This window comes from Vollenhovia emeryi, unplaced genomic scaffold, assembly GCF_000949405.1.
Source record: "Vollenhovia emeryi isolate VEMERY1.0 unplaced genomic scaffold, V.emery_V1.0 DF939147.1, whole genome shotgun sequence".
In the NCBI taxonomy this organism is placed as follows: domain Eukaryota; kingdom Metazoa; phylum Arthropoda; class Insecta; order Hymenoptera; family Formicidae; genus Vollenhovia; species Vollenhovia emeryi.
The window spans coordinates 257,982-279,443 of NW_011967219.1; the positions used below are offsets into that span (position 1 = coordinate 257,982).

A 21,462-nucleotide genomic window follows, 5' to 3' on the forward strand; every position below is an offset into this window, starting at 1 on the left:
TTTTTGCTTCAAAAATTTTGGAGAGTTAGGAATTCTCGTTAAAGTAATCATGAATATTCACTATATTGGAGTGAATATTCACTATGTTGGAGTACCATAAATATTCACCAATAGGAAATGTGACCAATAGGGGATGAACGTTTCACTCCATAACAGTATTTTCATTCCAAAAACTTTAAGAGAGCACTATACCATATAATGCTACCATGGAGTGAAATGTTCACTCTATTGGAGTGAATGTCCACTCTGTTGGAGTAAATATCTACTCGGTGTTTACGCAGTATTTTCACTCCATAAACTTTAGAGAGTAGTGTCCGAATGTTCAAACACATCAAGCTCAAAGAGAGGATCGATTCTTCTTTAGTTCGTAGTCACGAAACTCGAAGCTTGGCCAGAAATTGGCCAGAAAATACGTATATAGTGAAACTAATATAAGTTATCTTTATTGCGTTCAATTAGTTCTTACAAGCTACTCGCTAATGCTTGTGTTTGCCTCGAACGTCGAGGAATTTCTTGCTTCACTCCATTACTACTTCAATTACTTTACAACTAATGCTTTAGTTCTGCCAACTTGTCGCGATACCCAATGTCGTTTAAATGCAATTTACGACGCATTTGGCCAGGGAAAATCGACCTAGAATGGATGCAGTACGTAGCGAAACGTCTTATCGTTCGTATAATCCGTTCTCCAGGCTTCTGTTATATGCACCGTACGCGCCGCGCCTTCAACCCCTCACGTGCTCCCCTACGGGCGATGTCTATCGCGTTTCTCGTTTTAGGGTCGCCAAGACCAAGGTGGGGTCGCACGCACAGGGAAGAGAGAATCGATCGTCATCAAATCGACCTGAAAATCCTTCAAACTGGGCGACGGTAAAGGAAAACATCGACGGGTAAGAATGGCGGACGAAGCCCAGCAGAACCAACAGCCGACCGCCAAGAGGCACAAGGTTCTATGTCATCTGCCCATCGCCATCAAAGTGCTCGAAGTGGTGAGTGCCTTTCTTCTTTTTAATTCAATTCGAATGGAGCACAGACCGCAGCGCGCGCCTCGTTGCCGACATTTTCTTTCCGCGCAAACCTTTCGAGATATATCGATTTAAATGGCGGAATTGCGATTCTTTTTACGAATCTTCATCTCCGTTTTGCACCTCTCTTGACGCACCTGCAAGATTCTTGAATTTATTCGCGAGAGAAACGTGCGCGCAAGTTCCGCTCTTACTGAGCAATTGCAAGTTGACTGGTTATCGCCTGGCTTTTCGACTTGAAATTTTTCTGTAAGAGCAGAATTTCTCGCGTACGTTTCTCTCGCGAGTGAATTCAAAAATCTAGCCCCTGGGGGGTCAATTTTGTGTATCTCACAATATAATAAAAATCCCGTGGAGGAGTATAAGTAAGGTCACCAGTGATGAGTCCAATTCAAATGAAACTTCTTGTTGATCCAACTGGCAATATAATTAATTAAATGTTACATTTGGTACGACGTTTCGACCCAAATATCAGGTCCTTATCGAGTAACCGAGCTCGTGCGTAGATGTTCACAGAGCATAAATTATAGCAGTCTGGTCATTGTCAACGCAAGAAGTCGCCAGAAAAATTATTTTAACTCAAGTGAGCAACGTTCGTGCGTTATAAAGTTCCGTGTTGAACTGATACAATAAAAATATTAAAAGTGAGCGGCTTTGTCTCTTTCTAAGGGGACGGTTGGAAAGAGACGGAGCTACTCACTTTCAGCATTTGCACTATAGTGTAAGAAATCAAATTGATCACCCGATCTGCATAACACAACGTCGTATTTTCCTCTGCATTTGTTATTCATCACTCAGCCTATATTACTCTCCACTTTTTTTCGTGATCACCGTCCAACGTGGACAGCTATTACATAGACGTTTCAACGTGTTTCGCTGCAGATACTGGCGATTTTCGCGATCGGCCTGGCGGTGGACCCGATGAACTCGTTCCAGCGCATCTTCAACAAGCCGCGATTCAAGCTGGACGACGCAGCTACCATCTACGTCACGGTCGCGGGCTATATTCTCATCAATGCGCTCTTCATCATCAGCCACATGCTGGGGGATCGCGTGCCCAAGAGAACGGTAATGTGTACCTCTCTATATATAAAAACGCATTAAAATTTTAACAAAATTTTCTTTAACCTTCCGCGCCTCACCCTTGCGGCGCACTTGCCATCCGCGGCCTCCTCGCGGGGAGGAAACGAGTTTACACTCTCGCGCACGAAAGGTATAAGAGTAACAGACTATAGGATGGTTCCAAGGATGATCTTTACAATTCTGAATATTTCAACATTTTCGATAAGAAAGGCAGAAATCGGTCGCGGATCAATCGTGGAATTTCCGTAGATGAGGTTTGGCCTCGGACTCAACGGTCGAATTTTTGTCTTCTTTTTCTATAGAGAATCATCGTCGTTTCGTTTTCACCGAACTTAAAAGATCGATGAGAGAAACACGTAGCGTATATCGATCGTATTTTTGCAGAACATCCTCTCGTCGATTTACCGAAGGCGTCGGCGAAGATTAACAGCCGACACTGTAAACGTATCCTCGTTACATTATCACAGTAAACGTGTGTCCTTGTTATATTATGGCCATAGCGAGGAACGCCATAGGCCGCGACTAGATACCTAGTCATTTGTACAGCTGAGTCATTACGGCCGGCAGCGACGGCGTATGCGTTAATTAGCGGACGCATCAAGGCCTCGTTGCGCGAGGCACGCTACACTTCGAATATCGTTTTACGCGTCGTCTAAAGATAACATTACATCTAAGTATCGCGCGACCAATTTTTCGAGCGCGTTTGATTGCTCGCGAGAAAACAAATGGGAAAACGACTACTGTATGTAGAGGAAAGTTCTCTATTATGAAATAGGTTTTTCAACGTCCAAATTCAATCGCACATCTTTTCTCGCAAAGATTACACAATCCAGCGATCAATTTGGCACTGAACAAGAGATTTCACTCCAAGGGCAATGAATTCATGGTGGAACCAATAGACGGTGCCTATCAATTTAGCGGAAACTCCGCTATCTCGTATTAGGAGCTTATCTCATAATAAAGGACTTTCCTATACTGAGGGTCAGATTCTATGGCCGAAATGTCTAATACACGATTTTTAGACTTCGTTGAAATACATGTTTCTTACTAAATAACCGGTAACAGTCCAGTGAGAAATGATTCGTCGAATCGACATCGTTTCGACATCGATCGACGAGTCATTTCTCGCTGGGACTCCCGTTGCGGTTTATATCTCTTTATTTCTAATTTTGAAATGAAAAAAGTTCTCTAGACGTTGTCCATTTTGCGATCGATCGATTAAAACGAGAATTTGTCGTACGGCAAGATGTAATGGCGCTCGAAGAAGAATCGCGACGAGAGATCGAGGCGCGCGGGTCGAGATCGCGCGTAAATCATTACGAACTCTTTTCAACTGTGCAAATCTCGCTACGTGCGAGACGCGCTGACGTGTCGCATTGTAACATGCATAACCGATGACATTTACGATCGTTATCTTGGCAAACAACCGGGAAAATATCTCGGTCTCGTAACAGCAGACGCGACGATAAATAATAACAAAACTTTTTGGTGCGAAATTCGATTTAACGAACGATCAAATCGCCACGTTATGAAAAAACTTGATAATTCTCGACGTATCTGTGCAAGCCTAGGGCGAGAAACGTAGCGCATTTACGGGACTGACGTGAACGGTAATATCTTTCCCTCAGTTTGAGCGACTAAGACAGAGTTTCTCGTTAAAAAGTTGCCGGCACGAAGTTCCCTAAATTGCCAGGATCGTCCGGAGCTGTCAGGGCTCGCAGTTAATCGCGAAATTGGATTTCAAGCGTCGCGCTGGCGCATCTGCGTGCGTCCTTCGGTTTGTTTCCGTCGGTAATTAAAAAGCAAACAACAGAGTTTTCCCCCCATGCGTGAGTTTCTCATCACGCTAACGTCAAAGGCAAATCGCGCATTTAATTCACGACGACTAATTGGCTGTTGCAGTTGCTGATGTTCGCGGCCGTGGGCGCGTTCATGCACGTGGTGGCCGGAAGCCTGATGGTCCACAATTGGCGCCAGGTGAACGGTTCTTATTATTACGTGTACAACAACGAGGTCCACCCTAGCAAGCAGTACATGGACATGCTTATATCAGCGGCCGTGTTTACATTCGTCAACGCGGCGGCATTTATCGCGGAAATTATCGCCGTTATAAGATACGCGTGAATACGCGCGCTCTCGCGGAGAAGAAGGTCCGTTGATCCAAGCGAGTCGGAGAACTCGCGAGTGTCACCAAAGCTATGGATAGTCCGTTTCGAAGCAGGAAGACGAGAAGGCTAGAGGATCTTTTAACGTTTATTATTGCAAGCAGTTTCACCGAGACTTTCTGAAATTTACACCAACGACTGTTGACTCGACGGCTTGAACGTTTTACAAGTGAAGAGATTGGAAAAAGTAACGGCGAGAAAGATTTAGGCATTTATTGGATTGTCACGATTGGTTTTAACGTCGTTCTGCTGCGAAGAAAAGTCGTGTGGTGGGACGAATTGTAAAATCCCACAAAAATATTAATTTCGTAAAATTATCGAACACACATGCGTTTAAAGTCATATTAGAATTAGTAATATTATATAATACCTGTTATCACAGTAGTAGCGTGTAAGGTCGTGTATATGCGTGTAATTATCGTTAGAAAAGATCGAGCAGTTAGTTGAATTAGTATAGTTACAGTAACTCTAGAGACTAATCGCGAAATTGCAATCTTCGCGCACAACGGCTGCGATTATCGAGACATTTCTTTGCTATTCGGATCAATAGTATCCATTCGCGTACAAATCCGTCCATTATTGTACCTAAAGCGTATATTTCTACAAAATATCGCGATAAGCATTTTTTAGGCCGGTATTCATAGTCCGTTCTTATATTTAAGTTATCTTAAGTATGACTCTTAATGTGTTTTTAAAATCCAGAGCCGTATTAGCCTCTTAAGACAACACTTAGGTGATTTTGAAATAAGAATCGACTATGAATACCGGCCTTAGACTTATTTCTTAAGTGCCGCGTTTATCAAAATAATTCTTTGCTATTCGGATCAAAAGTACTCGTGTATAAATCCGTCTATTTTTGTACCTAAAACGTATATTTCTACAAAATATTGCGATAAGCACTTTTTAGACTTATATTTTTCAGTGCTGCGATTTCGAAATATTTCCTCGCAATTAGGATCAAAAGTATTCGCGTACAAATCCGTCCAACTTTGTACCTAAAGCGTATATTTCTACAAAATATTGCGATAAACACTTTATATAGACTTATTTTTTAAGTGCTGCGATTATCGAAACATTTCTTCGCTATTCGGATCGAAAGTATCCATTCGCGTACAAATCCGTTCTTTTGTGTACCTAAAGCGTTAATTTCTACAAAATGTTGCGATAAGCACTTTTTACATTTATGTTTTAAGTGGAATGAAAAAGATCTCTTTCTACATGTCCTTATATTTAACTTATGCAGTTTTCTTTATTCGTGCTTCTAAATGAAAATTATGTTTATTTATCAGGGCGCAGCCTAATAATTTTAAAATTTGCAGCAACATTTGATAATGCACATGCGAAATCTGTTCATGATCTAGTGTCTAAAGTTTCGTGCTTTCTATGTGTTTTCTTTTTTATCTCTCTAATGCTTGTATTTTGTATAAAAATAAAATAAATATAAAGATGTGAAAATTAAAGCGTTCGTTGAATATACTGATTTTATTTCATCGAAATATGAAGAGTAATTTTCTTTAATGTGTCATAACATGTGTGTGTTTTACACGCGGGTCGTAAACTCGAAATACGACGTTTAATTTGTAAAAATTTGTACAAATATCCTTGACCGAAAGACAGGACATAAAGAAAAATCTAGTAAAATGGGAGAAGCACATACAACGTCATATTCTTTCCAATACTTCTCTTACAGCAAACCTGCAAATAGAAATGGAAAACGTATATACATGAAGTTAGTCGTTCTACGAAAATGATTTTAATCGAGGAAACAAAAATATGCAATATGTCCTTGTAAATGTCAGACAATTTAAAATAGAAATTTTTTCCACGCGCGCGCGCGCGTTGGCATTCGTTTTACGTTGTAGTATGTTATGTCGTGACATAATATTACACGTTGTAATATCACTGCATTAAGTATCCATAGGAACTATCGTAATATCGTAAAAGGCAAAATGATAAGAGAGCTGGGGCCAGAGATGTCAAAACTAAAAACGCATTTCGGTCAAAAGAAGCTGATGCAGCACAAAACCAGCAAATGCGTAGCGACAATAATGAAGCCGCTGAGGATATTTCAATTCGTGCGTATTGGACACCTTGTTACTCCATTCAATTGCCATTTTAGGGGTCTATTCTGTTAAGCGTTCACGACGTCACTACGTGCTGTGCGCATGTATAATATATCATAAAAGCTTGTAAAGTACTTAGTCATATAATCGTTAATGTTCACAGAACAGGCCCCTTAATATCGATGAAAATGAGCCGATAATTTCTTGTCGATGTTACTAAAAAATCTTTTCTCGAGACAGTTCGCGGTGCTGCTACTGTTCGCGTTCACAATCTACATGGTCGCCATGGATCCTATGCCGATAAGCGCTCCCGCCTGCATCCTCTTGATTGTCTTATCAAGCGTATACGTTTTCGTCTTAGCCGTCGAGTTGATCAGCCACTTCGCCGGGGGCGCCTTGCATATTATTCCGGTAATTTACGCCGTACTGTGCGCAACACTGTTCAGTGAAATCAGAGTCGTGAAAAAAACCATCGCTTGCAACTTGACGTTCTTAAAACTGCAAGTTTACCTTCAAGAACGCAGACTATCGAAACGTCATGAATTAACCGACTGAAAAAAAAGGAATTACTGCGCGCACTGTATTTGTTATTCATAGAACGTTAAAAAGAAATGTTTTAAGTGCGACGTGTAGTATTTAGATTTCACTGAAAAAAATATATTATCGATTACCATTACGAGAGAGCGTAACTATTTTTCTGTATAAATCATTACAGATGGCCGTATTTTCTTTGCTTGGCCTCGTATTCTTCGGGGTTACCGGACTTTTCTTCTACTTAAACGCCTATACGCAACTCGCGGTGCAAATAGCGGCTCTAACACTGTGTCTGCTGGTAGCATTGTTCTTCTTGATTGACATCACGATGGTACTCGCGTGAGTCTCGAAAGCCTTGAGTCTTTGAGGCAGAGATCTAATCGGATAGAGTTACAGTAAAAGTGTACGTTTCTAGATTTTGGAAAAGAAGATGCTCGTCCTGTAAACGATGTTGCAGTAACTGCACGGCGGAACTTTTGCACAAAGACGAAGAACGAGCTGCGCCAGAAACCAAAGTGAGTACCCGTGGAGGCAAACGTAAATTAAAGTATTCGGTCTCGCAGTTTGCAAAGGTTCGCGCGATTGAAGTTTATCAAAATTTACTAAAAGTAATGAAAATAATTATGCGCAATTAATAAAATTTTTATTTAATTATTCCGTTTCTGCATATAAATACTACGAAATCATTTAATTCCTCGGAGGCAACGACTCTCTGGTAAAATCTGGATTTCGCAGTACCGTAAGTCGACAAGTCGCTGTTTTACGTACCAATTCATATCTCTCGAGTGTAAATGTAGATAATGAGACACGATGCAACGACCAGCCTGAGTGACATCAAGATACCTCGCAAACTGGAAGACGTTGCATCCACCGATCATGGTTACCGCAAAGTCAGCTATCCCCGGCGACGGGAGTACGTCGATTGTTCTACCTGCGTGCCATCGTTATGCAACCTCGACGTCGCCCAAATTCAAACGGAACCGAAAAAGGTGTCCGTCGTGGAAAGTCAAGTGAGTCTGATTCAAGCCAATTACATCCAACACTCTCGTAAACTGATTTTTTTCTTTTACTCTTGGAAACAAATCTCTCCCTGTGAGAGAAGAAGTTGATCTTGTACTTGCGATTTCCCTAGTAGAACAGTGCATTGATCAAACATTGGTGAAACATTGGCTCAATGTTCAGTCAATGCACTGTGCTACTGGGATTATCGGAGAACCTTCCGCGCGATCGTTTTGTCTACCATTTCTTAATTCGCGTTTCCGGAGATCAGACTCCGAGAGCAGTCACGCAGGAGACGCCGATGCAGACGATAAGCAAGTGCGAGTTCTGTCAGCAACATATACAACTTCCCCTCGTCGAAGGAGCCGGCGTGGCCAGCGCGCCCTGTTTCCAGCACTCGTCACAATGGAGTTACCCCGCGATCGTGCAATTCGTTCGCGGAGGGGTCGGCATGCCGTGTTGTTCCGGGTAATATCTCCAACTTTTCTGTCCAGAGAATCCTGGAAGATGTGTCATTTTCCAAAGCGCATTTTCCAGGATTCTCTGGATACCAAAACTGGAGAAATTAATTTTCCCTCGCAGATGCAATTGCGAACCGGGTGCGCCACAGCAGCAACCGCGGAAATTAACGCAACAACGTGCGGAATCGTCGAAAGTCAAGCCAAGTCCTAGCAAAACGTTGACGAGTGAGACAACACAGCAGGTTGCGAGTAAATCTGATACATCATACGGAATTGTGTGAAATTCTTATTGGTTCAGAGTCAGAGATCGGTCGAGAGTTGTTGCTTTGAAGAGCGGAGCGATTTCTTTCAGTAGTCACTTTGTCTCCCGCGATTTTCAGTCCGATTTTTTTCTTCTGATCCCTAGTAGCACAATACATATATTGATGCAATATTGGAAAATAATGTAAATCTAGTATTCCCAATATTGGTCCAATATTATAAGACGGACGCCTTCTCTTATTTAGCCAATATGTCTATTTAGCAATATTGATTTAATATTGTATCAATATTAGACCAATATTCTTATTGCATTGTTAAATATTGGCCAATGCACTTTCAATATAAATCTAATATTATATAATTATCGTGCAATATTTACATTTATTCCATGGCCAATATTGGCTTTACGTTGGACAATATCGGCCAATGCATTTCTAATATAACCGACATTGGGCCAATGTTTAGCCAATGCACTGTGCTACTAGGGACCTGTCTCATTCATAATAATTCAGATGTGACTCTGAATCTCGCGCGCTGACACCACTGTCGAATGATCATTTTCGCCTACAGGCACTGAATGCGGGAACGTCACGAGATTGACGACGAAACCGATCACCACGTATACCGTCGCTTCATTCTATGGTCCGGATAAGAGAATACGGACTGTACCGGATATGATGTACGACATACATTTATATAACTCTCAATTATTCCATTCAAAAATATTTAATCCGTAGATGTAAGAAAACATTTCTAACACATTTCATGATTCTTCCAACACCTTCGATGAAATGCTTTCTTTCCATCTTCCAAATAATTTCTGAAAAAAGGACTATGTTTTGATTTAAAATTAAATAACTTATGTGAATTTTTACAAAATTCATTCCGACGTTATTGTCCAAGAGTTAAAATAAAAACTAAGCGTAACCAGACAGTTGGAAATTCATCACGATTTACATTATGACCCGATTAATCTTAGCTACAAACGAAAAATGGATGCAACAAAAATGAAAGACGCGAAACCGACGGGCGAAGATGTCGATCGGAAGCTCGCGGAAGAAACTATAATGAAAATAGTGAGAACTAAAAGGCCCGAGACAGCCGAAGAGCGCGTTAAGAAAAGGAAAAATGATGAGGATAACGCGGAGGGATTCGAAGAGAGGACCAGAATAAGCGAGGTCAAAAGGAGTGAAGGTGGAGGAGACCATTGCGCTAGAATCTATCAAGACTTAATGCGCGCGGAACAAGGAAGCCTGACAAATCTGGAGGAGTCGTCGATGCACGTGTAGGCGTACAATTTTACATAACGCGCTGCGATAATCGATTCAGCCATGCGTCTCGTATATGCACAGTTAAATCGACTGTCACTGCACGGTCTGATGAAACGAGTGATTCAATATACGGGAAATGAATTTTAGGAGCGGAACGTTAATCACGCCGCCGAGCGGCAGGACAAAGCCTCGAACGTTGTTGCATTTGAAGTTGAACAAAGTGGACCCGATCGAGGACGCGTAAGTAATCGAAAGCTCCCAAAAGCGCGATGAAGCTTGAGCAGCAAGACTCAAGAATTTCAACCGATCGGAATGTCCAGCATTGCTCAAGTTTCAAAATAACCGCTACGTTCACAACAGTCATTGGTCATTTATCTCAAGTCTCGAGTTTTACTGCTCAAGTTTTTTCGCGTCTGCGGAACTTCAATCTCAACGCGAGCTTACAATTTACGAACTTTACTTGGCATTCAGAAATGTACTCGAGGAAGATCGCACCCTCGACAAGGTAGCGCAGAGGACGGCGCCTGACAATCAGACGGAGCAAGAGGTAGAGAATGTCTTCGTTATTAAGCTCTGGAAAGTAAGTTACAGCAACGCGGCTCGATCTTTATTTCTGTTCTAGAACGAGCATCCGACGAGGACTGGATCGCCGGATCCTGTGACCGAACTGCAGTTGAATGAGGCTTGTTCGCTCTGCAGACAACAGGTGACTTCAAAGCGATAATATAATCTCGTTATTCTGAAAATGCAAGATGTGAACATTTCTCGGGGTCTTCGCTTCGCGCCACCTCAATCGCGTACTTTTCAGAGCTTAACGCCAACCTCGGACAATTCCAGATGTTACGTCGTCTTCAAGGACAAAAGGGGGAAGTACTTCTGTGAATTTTGCGCCCCAGCGGACAGAAGAAAGGTAAGTGGCTCGTGTTCAGACTACAAATTGACTGGACACATGTATAGACGCGTTTGTCTGCTATAAAATTTATTACTTTATTTTCAACCGTAAGTAATCATTTCTTTTCGGTTAAAACACAAAACTCATTTGCTCGCAGCTTGCTAAATGAAATTATATTTTCGGAAAACAAAAGACAAATATCTTTTTAATTAAATTTATTCGCCAAGTAAAACTCTTTAACTTCAGACAATGAGCAGGCTCGAAGGTACGGATTTAAGAAAGCTCCGGTGTACCAATTGTCGACTGCATCTTCGTGATCGAGGTGTCGGAACTGTAAGTGTTGGACCAACGGATCCATAAAAAGATTGTTAAAAGCTAGATGATCGGAAACAATTTTCATTCGCAGAACGTTAAACCGAAGCCGGACACTTGCCCGAAGTGTGGTCGAACGCAGAGACACGCGGCCTCTCCCTCCTCCACGTAAATAGATTGCCGTTGTAACTACAGACGCCTCGCGTCGACATGACGCGCATCGCGCGAGTCACGGGCCGGAAGTGTCGCTCGTGATTGCTTCGATAAAAATCTACATTCCTTATAATAATAGTCATTAGGAACAGCGATTAAAGAACACGCGGAATACTTTCTTCGCGTGAATATGCTGAGAAAAACAAGCGGCGCCGATCGTGTTGTTGATTGTTAGCTGTAACGTAATGTAAGACAATACTATCGGAAGAACATGATTCATGCTTGTCTGCGACACGATACTAATTGCCGCCAACGGCGAGATGCACGTCGCCCATAATCTACTGTGACACTATTAGCGCAAGCTCACTGTCGATTATTGTCAATCTTTATCCTTCATCTTCGGCCTTGTATTCTTAAAATATAGCGCGATTTCTCAGATGTGCCTTGCTTAATTTCTGAAAGACCTATAGAGCTCCTACTCCAAACGCATGACGATAACAAAAAATATAACGATAAAAATCTAAAACCCGCTAAAAATGGTGCGATTAGAAAATACACGGGTGGTCCATCTTGCTATCAAAACAAATATAGTAAACATTTGTAAGCGCAAAAAACTTAATCCAATATAAATTTGCAGTCTCCCAGGTATACCTTGCAAGCTGTTACGTACATAGTTAAAAAAAAAAGATACGTGCCAAAGATACGATTATGAACGATTTCAAAAAGATGGTAACATGGCATTTACCAATAAAATGCTATAAAATAAAATGCGCGAGTTACAATTAAGCTGCGGGTTGAAGGAACCATGACGAGTTTAACAACACTTACACTAAAAAAAAAAAAATCTTTGTCACTTACATGCAAACTCTTTGGCAGCAATGTCAATAATTAAAAACAAAAAATGTGTCCTAATGATCGTCCCCATTAGAATGCACGAAATAAACGTAAAAACGCCGTTGTTCTCTAAAATCTCCACAGTCAAAAGGAAGAAACCCAAAGAGGGGGAGGAAGGAAGGATAGTCACAGCTGAGTGCGAGCGATTTCTTGCTTCACGATCGGCCGGAGACGCCTCTCGTCGTACCCGTTCGCCACGTCGAGCGGGACCAGGCAGGACGTCGTGTTTTCCACGGGCGTGCGGATCGGCGCGAGATTCGGGACGAGATTCGAGTAATTCCCAACGCAGGACGACGCGACGGGTTTGGTCGCGTCGCAGTTTCCCGCCTTCGCGAGGGCTCCGCCGCACCAGAACTTGTAGTCGCTGAGCTTCTTGCCGATCTGGATGGGACTCGGGTCGGTCGCGATTGGCCCGCGGACTCCGATCAGATCGTTGCACCCGTGCGACGGGTAATCGTAGCCATCGCGTGCGTTATGAAGGATGACCGAGGACTGCGGATAAGCCTTAAGGTCCTTGGAGTAGAGATAAGTCGGCTGCTGTAGCAGCACGTAACACGCCGGATAATTCTGGTAGTGAACAGCGGTGATCGGCTGGGTTTGATCGATCACTTTGTTTGCGAAGCAATTGTAATAGGAAGGGCAATTCGAGACCTTGGGATCGCCCGAGTATTGGTGTCCCTTGAACAAGGGAGGCTGCGACGCCGAATACGGGGACACTGTATCGCTCTCCCAACCGCGCGACAACCTGCTCGCCACTTGGTCCAGCAGTAAATCCTTTTTGTCGTAGGCCTTCGGGCTGTCGGAGCTCGTGGGCGAGTTGGGCAAAGGAACAAGATTCGAGTTCCACATATCGAAGTTGGGGAAGCTGTCGGCGTCCTTCTTCCGTTGCGTCTTGTCCTGGAACAGGCAATACCCGTCCAGCGGCTGCACGTTGTCATTGAGATCCATGAGCACCATCTGCGGCTTCTTGTCACCGCTCGGCGGGAAATCGTCTATGGCCGACATGGCCATCATAGTCGAGTAGCGGGTGAAGTTGCGGCTGGTGGATCTAGTGGCCGGCGGTCCACCGTTGACCTGGCCGTTGCCGCCGTTCGGCGGACAGATCGGCGGGATTTGCTTTCGATCGCGATTAGAGTCGTTCTGCGTCGGCGGGACCGACGTGGACGTCTTCTTGGCCTGCAGATACCTCCGAGTGATCTGCACGTCGCCCTTCGCGTCGACCATGCCGCGATCCTCGTACTGATGACACGGACATTGCGATTCGTGCAAGAAAGACATTAGATCGGTTCTACCCCATACAGCACGCATGTCTAAAAGACATCTTTAAGACGTCTTTAAGTCGTCTTTTAGATATACGTGTTCGTTGGGACATTGGTCGTATCGTAGTGGGTCGTAGACTGGTTCCAATTCAACGCTGATCGGTCGAATCTATGATTTTCGACGCTACGATACGATCAATGTAGAACTAGCCTTAGATACATTGCCGAGGCGACGACCCGATTGCACCGATTCACTCTGATCGATTCATATAATCTCGACGCAATGCGAGGATGTCTAAAGAATCTTTTGGCTTTCCCATAGATATACATAGACCATGATCATCTCCATGGAAACAATTTTTTCCTTAAAATTTACTCTGAAAATCGTGGGACAACGTGGCATTTCGAGGAATTGTATGAGTTTTTTTTTAAATTTTGTCATACATTTTACCAATAGAATGTACAGTAAAATTTCAAGAAACTCTCATACAGTTCTTCACAATGCCGCGTTGTTCCACGATTACATGATTTTCAGGGTAAATTTTAAGACGAAATTCTCTCCGGGATATTCTTTAACAACTTTAACAGAGAAGAAATAACAGAAAAATTTTAAGAGAAAATTTTTCCCGAGGTATTTTTTTTTAACAACTTTAACGCAATAGAAATAAGAGAAAAAAGGCTCAATTTTTCTTTAAGTTAATTGACAACTGTCGGTGCAATCCGAGCGTGATGCGAACAATGTCCGCCAGAATAACAATCGCCAGAAGACGAAGAGAGATCAAGCATCTACGAATTCTGTCTTTTTCGCTGTAAAAGCTTACACATTAAAAAAAAAGTATCCAATCAAGAATTATATAATTCTGCCTTTTTCGTTGTAAAATGAAATACAACAGTGAAGTCATATCGGGATGTGCACTTCGTCGTTTCATAATCGGAGATTCTCAAATCTCCATCGATTGATCTCGAATTCCCAGGAATTCTCGTACTGGTATCAACATTCAAATCTGGACGCTGCACGGCGCTATTCGTTAGATCGTGCAATTTCTTTTTCTTTACGGCAAAGACGATATTTCAAATAACCTCTGTGGACCGAGATAAGCATGTTTTCGAAACGTTGCGCGTCAATCGATAAGACGGCGATATAGCTGTTTAAAAATAGTTTCCCTCCCGCAGAGCTCATTGCCGCGAATTGTTTGTCGAGGACGATCGAAATTTTTCCACTCGGATACATAGACGGATACATAGACGTCTATAGACGGAGCCTTTGTCCGAGCGGAACTGATAATCGCGGCAAGGGGATGACTCATCTGACATCGACTCTTCCCGGTGAGATTCGGTAATATTCGGTTCACATTTCCAATACGTGTGCACGTATATACGGCGCGTTGCTTGTGGCCGAATATTACCGAATCTCACCGGGAAGAGTCGATGTCAGATGAGTCATCCCCTTGCCGCGATTATCAGTTCCCCTCGGACAAAGGCTCCGTCTATAGATGTCTATGTATCCGAGTGGAAAATTTTCGATCGTTCGCGACATAGGGAATCATTCCCTCCAACTTGGAGTGGGGATGATCCGTTCGGCCACGCGGGCGCGCACGCTCGCACACAAGCAACGCGCCGTATATACGTGTGCACACGTACTGGAAACGTGAACCGAATATTACCGAATCTCACCGGAAAGAGTCGATGTCAGATGAGTGCCTCCCGCGCCCCGAATATCAGAACCCCTCTTGTCTAGAGTTGTAGCTAATGCTCCGTCTACAGATGTCTATGCTCGGATATGCCCTCGCGCGAATCTTTCGTTCCTACAAAATACAGGGGCCCGATTCTCGAAATCATTCGAAAAAGAAACGTATACGAATATTCTGCTCTGACAGAAAAGTTGAAAGTCGATTGGTTAAAGCCATGCGAATAGCCAATCAACTTGCAACTTTTCTGCAAGAGCAGAATTTTCGCATACCTTTCTCCATCGAATAAATTCAAGAATCGAGCCCCTGGACTTTCGAATGAAACGTACACGTTTGTATTCCAGTCGAACGCGTTCAATTTCAGTCGAATGCGTAAATACAAATTTCGTCGGTTACGAAAAAGAAAACAAATACGAGGGGCAAACCGCTCATCAAAATCATGCACACCAATGCCTGCTAATGTCCAGTGGGCATTACTTTATCTTATTGTCTTATTTTATCTTGTAGAGGAGTATGCTTAAAGTCACCAGTGATAAATAAATTAGGTCCAGTTTCACAAACGTCTGTTAACTGTTAACCAGAGTTCAGTCGACCTCCTATCTTTCTCTATCTTGTTATCCAAGAAGAGACAGAGGATCTAACCACGGGTTAGCGGTTAAACGACGTTTGTGAAACCGGCCCTTGAAGAGTTAAACTCCGAACGTTGTAACACACGAATGTGCTCGCTTAGTACGAATAACTTTTCTGACAACTCCTTGCATCGACAACGACCTTGAGAGTCTGCTAGAATTTATGCTCCAAGAACACTTTTACACGAGTGCTTGACAATGACCTGATACTTGGGTCGAAACGTCGTAACTAATGTAATCACCTGACTAATATATTGCCAGTTAGATCAACAAGAAGTTGTAATCCTAATTTATCTTATCTTGTCTCATCTTAGTTGATCTTTATAATGCAAAGGCCTATAATGTCCAAACTGATGCCCAAAAAAGGCCTAGTAATGTCGCAAATCTGTACACCACAGTACCCTCTCAACGGTTTACCCCTCGAGTAAATACCACGACATGATCTGTTGAGACTGTGTCAACAATACGATGTATACAGACAAGTAGACCGGTGTGCTCGCCTAGGAGGACGTACCATTTCAGCCTTGGCCAGGTAAATCCAGAGCTTGCGCCACGTGCTAAACTTGTTCTGGTCGCTGAAATTGTAGCGCATCTCCTTCGAGGCATATCGCGTCGACAGAGGGCTGCGATAGTCGCAATAATCGTTGCTCGGCACTTTCGAGACACTCATGGCTAATCGAGAAAAGGAGCGAGAGATTTCGGAGCAGAAGGAACCGCCTGACGCGACCGCGTGAATGAAACTACGTGCGATCAGCTGATACCGCCGTCTCGCCGAGTCCGGGTCGATTGATTAAAACAGCGTACGAGCGCCTCGTCTTGGAAAACACGTAAACCTTCCAACAAGCCGCGGTTCGGCTCCGCCGATGCTCTAGCAACGAATGAACGCGATATCGAATGGACGCCCGCTTAGAGTGTAGAGAGGTCCAGGTTCAAACCCTGGCTAAGGTAGTTTCGCAATGAATTTCTTTAATTAGAATTTGCCAGCCATTGGTCGTTATGCAATTTTTCTACATTGTTAAATAAAAAAATGTTTCAGACAAAAGTTGTTCATATCAATTAGTAGAATAAGATAGTACAATAAATAATAGGGGGTTCCATTAAAAAAATTTAAGGTCACTTTTGCATGACCTTCAAATGATTATCCAAGGTCGAACCAATTGCACCACCTTATGCCCCCCTCAGGACCATACAACTTTTATCTGAAACATTTTTCTCGATCTGGCTTACTTGACGAAATATTTCCGATTGTCGATTAAAACGAACCACCCTGTATATGTTTCAATCATATAACACTTAATTATATAATTATATCTCTCAAGATACAATTAGCTTTTACATAATTGAGACATAAATAACGAGATTTTTTCCATGTTTTCCAGAGTTGGCTACAGTTGCAGCCGGTAATCCAACTCTCAACATAGATTGAGGATCATTCAAACAAAACTAGATATTTGGGAACAAAGGCTCGATCGTGAATCTTTTCTTCTACCTAGCGTGAACTCGTGAAAAGTGAAAATTTTCATTGACCAACTTCGTCATTGAAATGTTTCACCTTTCACGGATTCACGCTAGAGGAAAATATCCATGATTGAACCCCAGGTTAAATTACAATAACAATTTTATAGGACTTTATAAGATCCTCGGGGCAAATCTTTATCACTACCTGTTAATTGGATTTCACTTTCTGGAAACTGCTCGTTCCTGTCCAGTACTTTAAACGATAACAATATGTGCATCCCAATATGACGTGCAGTTCAACGAAAAAAGTGAAATTCTAGAAATGTTATCGTAATTTGTTTGTCTCTCTTCGTTTATTTTCAACTTAAATCGAAGCAGCGAAACGAGGAATTATTTTAATAATTTTATGCGAATAAAAAGAAATTAGCCGCATTTGGAACATTAGCACGCACGGTGAATTTAATAAAATAGTTGACTTTCAAAAAAGTCGAACGAAAAAGCAAACTTGCAAAATTTAAGTAGAACCCAATGCTCCAACTTCGATCGTTGAGACCTCACATGATTTTTATTCGTCGGTAAAATAAAAATTTTAATTTCTTGCTCACCACGTTAGAAGGATTCCAATCGACGCGTGCCCACTCCACGTGCACTTCGTTGCATTTGAAGAGCCTCTCGGGTCTCAATTTTCGTCTCGCCAAGGCTGCGTTGCGATGCGATTTGAAGGAAACTATAGCGTAAGCCGCGTCGTGATTCGGAAATCGATAAATAGATACGTACTCGATATCCCAGGCTGATGCATAAATCACCTAATTACAAAAAAATTGAATAAATTGAATAAAGTTTTCAGAATGAAAATTAATCGAGCAAATATACGTGTTGTAATTTAGACATTACAATATTGCATACTAATCAAGTATTAAAAAAAAGTATTTAAAAAAACGTAAAGGAAAAAGAGAAGTCTTTGAAGAAAAATATTATAAAGTACCGTACAAGTTCCACAAAAAACTATTCCACAAATTACACGTGAAGCTAAAAGCCCGTTTTACATAATCTATAATTCACGTCAGATAAGACAGAATTGTAATGATAATTTCATACGCCACGCAATACAGGAAGCATTTGAAAAATCACGATACCAAACGCGCGCCTTAAAATATGCACAACAATAAAAATAAACGGGCACAGAAAATTAGGAACAAAATTCCGTCCTGAAATGTCTCACGTAAATTACAAATCTGTTTAAAGCCCGATTTCACCAAACGTCGCTTAACTTTAATCTTGGTTCAATTCACGTTTGTCTTTTTCTAGAGTAACAGTTGGAAAGAGACAAAGAACGGATTGAGCCAACGTTGGTGAAACCGAGTCTCACTCTAGAAAGAGACAAACGTGAATTAAATCCAAGATTAAAGTTGAGCAACGTTTGGTGAAACCGGGGGCCTCAGGTGCAAAACGTACAAGACGAACGGACGAGGACTCACCCTGACGACCTCTTCCGACGCGATTTGCCACGGCAGGGGACCCACGTAGAGCTTGCACTTGTTGACGCTCGCCAGGACGCGAATTTTCCTGCCCGGTGAGATCTCGAACTCGTCTAGTTGTTCGATCGCGCGCGCCGCGTCCACCGGGCTGGTGTACATGATGAAGCAGTATCCCCTCGTCAGCTCGGCCATGTCGACCATCAGCCGGATCTGGAAGACCTCGCCGACCGTCTTGAACAACGGGTACAGGGTGTCCTCGTAGATCGTCTTCGGGATCCGGCCGACGAAGATCTCGCACTCGATGCCGGGGGTCGGCCCGGTCCAGCGGATCGGCTGGATGCTGAGGATCCTTTGCCCGTTGATCTGCGTCGAGGCCAACTTGTGCTCGTGCAGGAGCCGAAGGACGTTCCTGTGCGTCTCCAATTGTCGGCGCAAGGCGGGACACATGAGCGACGGCTTTACGTTTATCTTCTCGCTTCCTGTACACACAACATTGGAGATCCAAGTGTCGGTTAGTTATATAATGTGATACACATATTTCATACAAGAAAATGTTGACTTGTACGTTAAGAGACGTTTCTTCTCGAGGTGTTCAGCGAACCGTATCGGTAAGTATACGGCAGCTGTCAGCTTGGAAATTAACAACGTTATCTCGCTTTGAAAAAGTCCTTTGTTAAAGAACAAGTCCTTCCGACAATGCCAAGTTTGTAGTAGTTACGAAATTTAGAAACTCGAGATTTGAATCTATGACCAAGTTTTGTTTTGTATAACTCTATAAACTTAATGAGAGACGAGACGGTCCGTACAACACACGAAGTAGACGACCCTGTCGTGTTTGCGGTATACTAATAGTAAATACCGCGTTACTGTATCCACGGAGAAACGTTGCTCGCACGCCACGTTCCCAGTGAACACCGAGCATCAGTTACATTGTATTTACGTTAAAATTTCTCACACGACACACCTGCTATATTACGATTACGTTGTCGAGCGAGAAATTTAAGGCCCGGTCTACAATGAGTTGTTAGTCGTTAGTCAGAAGTCGGAACTATATGTCGGTCCTTTTTCTTCCACCCAGAAAGGAAAAGGATCAACATATAGTTCCGACTTCTGACTAACGACTAACGACTCATTGTAGACCGGGCCTTAACGTAAACGCAGCGTAACCGATGCTCGGCGTTCACCGGGCCGTGGTATGCGCGTTCGTGAAATATTCCCAGTGCGCGACATGCTGGCGAATTGGCGGCAGATACGTCAGAAACCCACGGCAAATCCACGGCCATCCGTGTCCGCGTTTTGGCTTTTGTTTCGGCAACAGAGCCTGTAAAACATACGCTGTCGACAGACTGTCGGCAGAAGCCGAGCGGGCGCAGTTAGGCCGATGGCAGACAACTATCCGTGAGCGCTTAAGACTGACGTAGCCGTAGACTTAAGCGCTTACGGATAGTTGTCTGCCATCAGCCTTACGTGAGCAGATTTTGCCGCACTTCTGCCAACACCCCGGCGACACGTCGAACGTCCTTCGAAGTTCGTAGCGGGCCCTCGACGGGCTTCGGCTATCCGGGCCATTCTGAAAAGCACATTTCAACTCGGCGGAGTCTGCGATGGAAAATACCTCTGGGAACGGAAGACCGGGGTAGGTACGTAAAAAAAAAAAAAAGTACTCGACACGAGTTTGGGGACGAGCGAGTCTCTTCCTCCGTCGACTCGAGCCTGCAGCTCGCGACAATCGTAACAATTTCGGGACCTCCGTGTCCTTTTTACACGAGAGACGCATCTGGTCCGTCCGAGAACGATCCTCCTCTCGTTGCGAATAAAAAAAACACGCGCTCTGCGGGGACGAAAAGAGAGAGAGAGAGAGAAAAAAAAGAGGAACGGCATACGCGATTTACCGATGTCAAGATTATCCAGGTCCAGGGCAGTCTCCTGTTCCGCGACGCCCACGTCGTGGTCCTCGATGTCGGCCGCGGTGAACTGCGCGGGCCAGGACGCGAGCTCTTCGATCTTCGAGTTCCTCATCCTCCGAAGCTCGCGCTTCTCTTCCTTCCTGCCGCCTCTCCTGCGGTTGCCCTTGCGGCTCTCCCTCGATTTGGCGTGGCCTTCCATCCTGAGCGCGAATGGCGCGATAACGCGATGTGCGCGATAACACGATGTCGCGATCGATAATAAATCGATGTCAGCTGATACAGAACGATCTCGGATAGTCGCACACGAGATACGCATATAGATGTGTACGCATACGTGCGGGATACGCTTATGTGTAAACGTGTATATGCATATTGTTCCGTAGATGATGCGGGAGCGAGTAACGAATTAACGATCGCGGATCGATTTACTGCCGCGACGCGAAGGACCGACCTTGCCGAGCGTGAGGACGAGTCTGAATCCCCGCGCGAGCCGGCCGTGGCCGCGACGAGATAAATTCGGATGTATCACGATTGGCGGACGATCTAGCGTGGTAGGGGATAGATTTGTCTCCCTTCGTCTCCCTTTCTCCCCGCCCGTGGCATTTTTTTTCCCTCTCGACGGTAACGGCCGAAAGCGGTTCGATCTTCGTCTGTCAATGACCGCGCCGCCGCGTCCCGACAGCGGCTTCCCGCAGGGCATCAACAATCGGTGTTTGCCTTATGAGTCACGGATCGACGTAGGTCGCGCGACGCGCCGTTGACACTTGGTGAAAGATGCTCGAGAACGGACCCGGAAGGGCCCCGAGAGCGCGGGCTAGCTCGCGTAACGACGGAACGTAATTAGGATTGTCAGAGAGATGGTTTATATGTAAACAAATGCAATTGCAAATGTTTAAGGAAAAACTATGCTTGCGATTCCCCTCCCCCCTC

General features: G+C 43.7%; 4 protein-coding genes across 10 annotated transcripts in view; 2 read left to right on the forward strand and 2 right to left on the reverse strand.

Annotated features, from left to right (window-relative positions):
• LOC105566006 overlaps window positions 1-4,967 on the forward strand; it is an 8,349-nt gene extending 3,382 nt beyond the window's left edge. For 4 of the 5 annotated variants that reach the window (XM_012019670.1, XM_012019667.1, XM_012019668.1 and 1 more), the window contains 3 exons: window positions 780-989; window positions 1,908-2,093; window positions 4,011-4,967. In XM_012019670.1, the coding sequence (XP_011875060.1) occupies window positions 897-989; window positions 1,908-2,093; window positions 4,011-4,232 (501 nt within the window). In that variant the 5' untranslated portion in view covers window positions 780-896 and the 3' untranslated portion in view covers window positions 4,233-4,967. Of the gene's footprint in view, window positions 1-448; window positions 711-779; window positions 990-1,907; window positions 2,094-4,010 lie in introns of those variants that run through there. The other variant, XM_012019669.1, reaches the window with a different exon arrangement.
• Window positions 1-16,473, reverse strand: part of LOC105566009 (adenylosuccinate lyase) — a 27,551-nt gene extending 11,078 nt beyond the window's left edge. Inside the window, exon 1 of the mRNA XM_012019673.1 lies at window positions 16,204-16,473. Within this exon, the coding sequence (XP_011875063.1) occupies window positions 16,204-16,359 (156 nt within the window). The 5' untranslated portion in view covers window positions 16,360-16,473. The remainder of the gene's footprint in view (window positions 1-16,203) is intronic.
• Window positions 6,600-11,657, forward strand: LOC105566005. 2 transcript variants are annotated; one of them, XM_012019665.1, is made up of 13 exons: window positions 6,600-7,209; window positions 7,286-7,385; window positions 7,668-7,880; window positions 8,141-8,337; window positions 8,452-8,579; window positions 9,162-9,270; window positions 9,571-9,876; window positions 10,010-10,102; window positions 10,334-10,409; window positions 10,485-10,568; window positions 10,671-10,772; window positions 11,001-11,087; window positions 11,161-11,657. In XM_012019665.1, exons 1-13 carry the CDS (start codon window positions 7,052-7,054, stop codon window positions 11,236-11,238), a joined length of 1,731 nt encoding a protein of 576 aa, XP_011875055.1. In that variant the 5' UTR covers window positions 6,600-7,051; the 3' UTR covers window positions 11,239-11,657. The 2 variants fall into 2 exon arrangements, with proteins under 2 accessions (XP_011875055.1, XP_011875056.1); XM_012019666.1 differs by lacking the exon at window positions 11,161-11,657 and having other exon boundaries at window positions 10,700-10,772; window positions 11,001-11,084.
• LOC105566004 lies at window positions 11,739-21,174 on the reverse strand. Of its 2 annotated transcripts, none has more exons than XM_012019663.1 (4): window positions 20,518-21,174; window positions 18,626-19,104; window positions 17,753-17,953; window positions 11,739-13,352 (listed from the first exon to the last, which is right to left on the reverse strand). In XM_012019663.1, exons 1-4 carry the CDS (start codon window positions 20,846-20,848, stop codon window positions 12,240-12,242), a joined length of 2,124 nt encoding a protein of 707 aa, XP_011875053.1. In that variant the 5' UTR covers window positions 20,849-21,174; the 3' UTR covers window positions 11,739-12,239. The 2 variants fall into 2 exon arrangements, with proteins under 2 accessions (XP_011875053.1, XP_011875054.1); XM_012019664.1 differs by lacking the exon at window positions 20,518-21,174 and adding an exon at window positions 19,191-19,681.
• Between the last annotated feature and the right edge of the window lie 288 nt (window positions 21,175-21,462).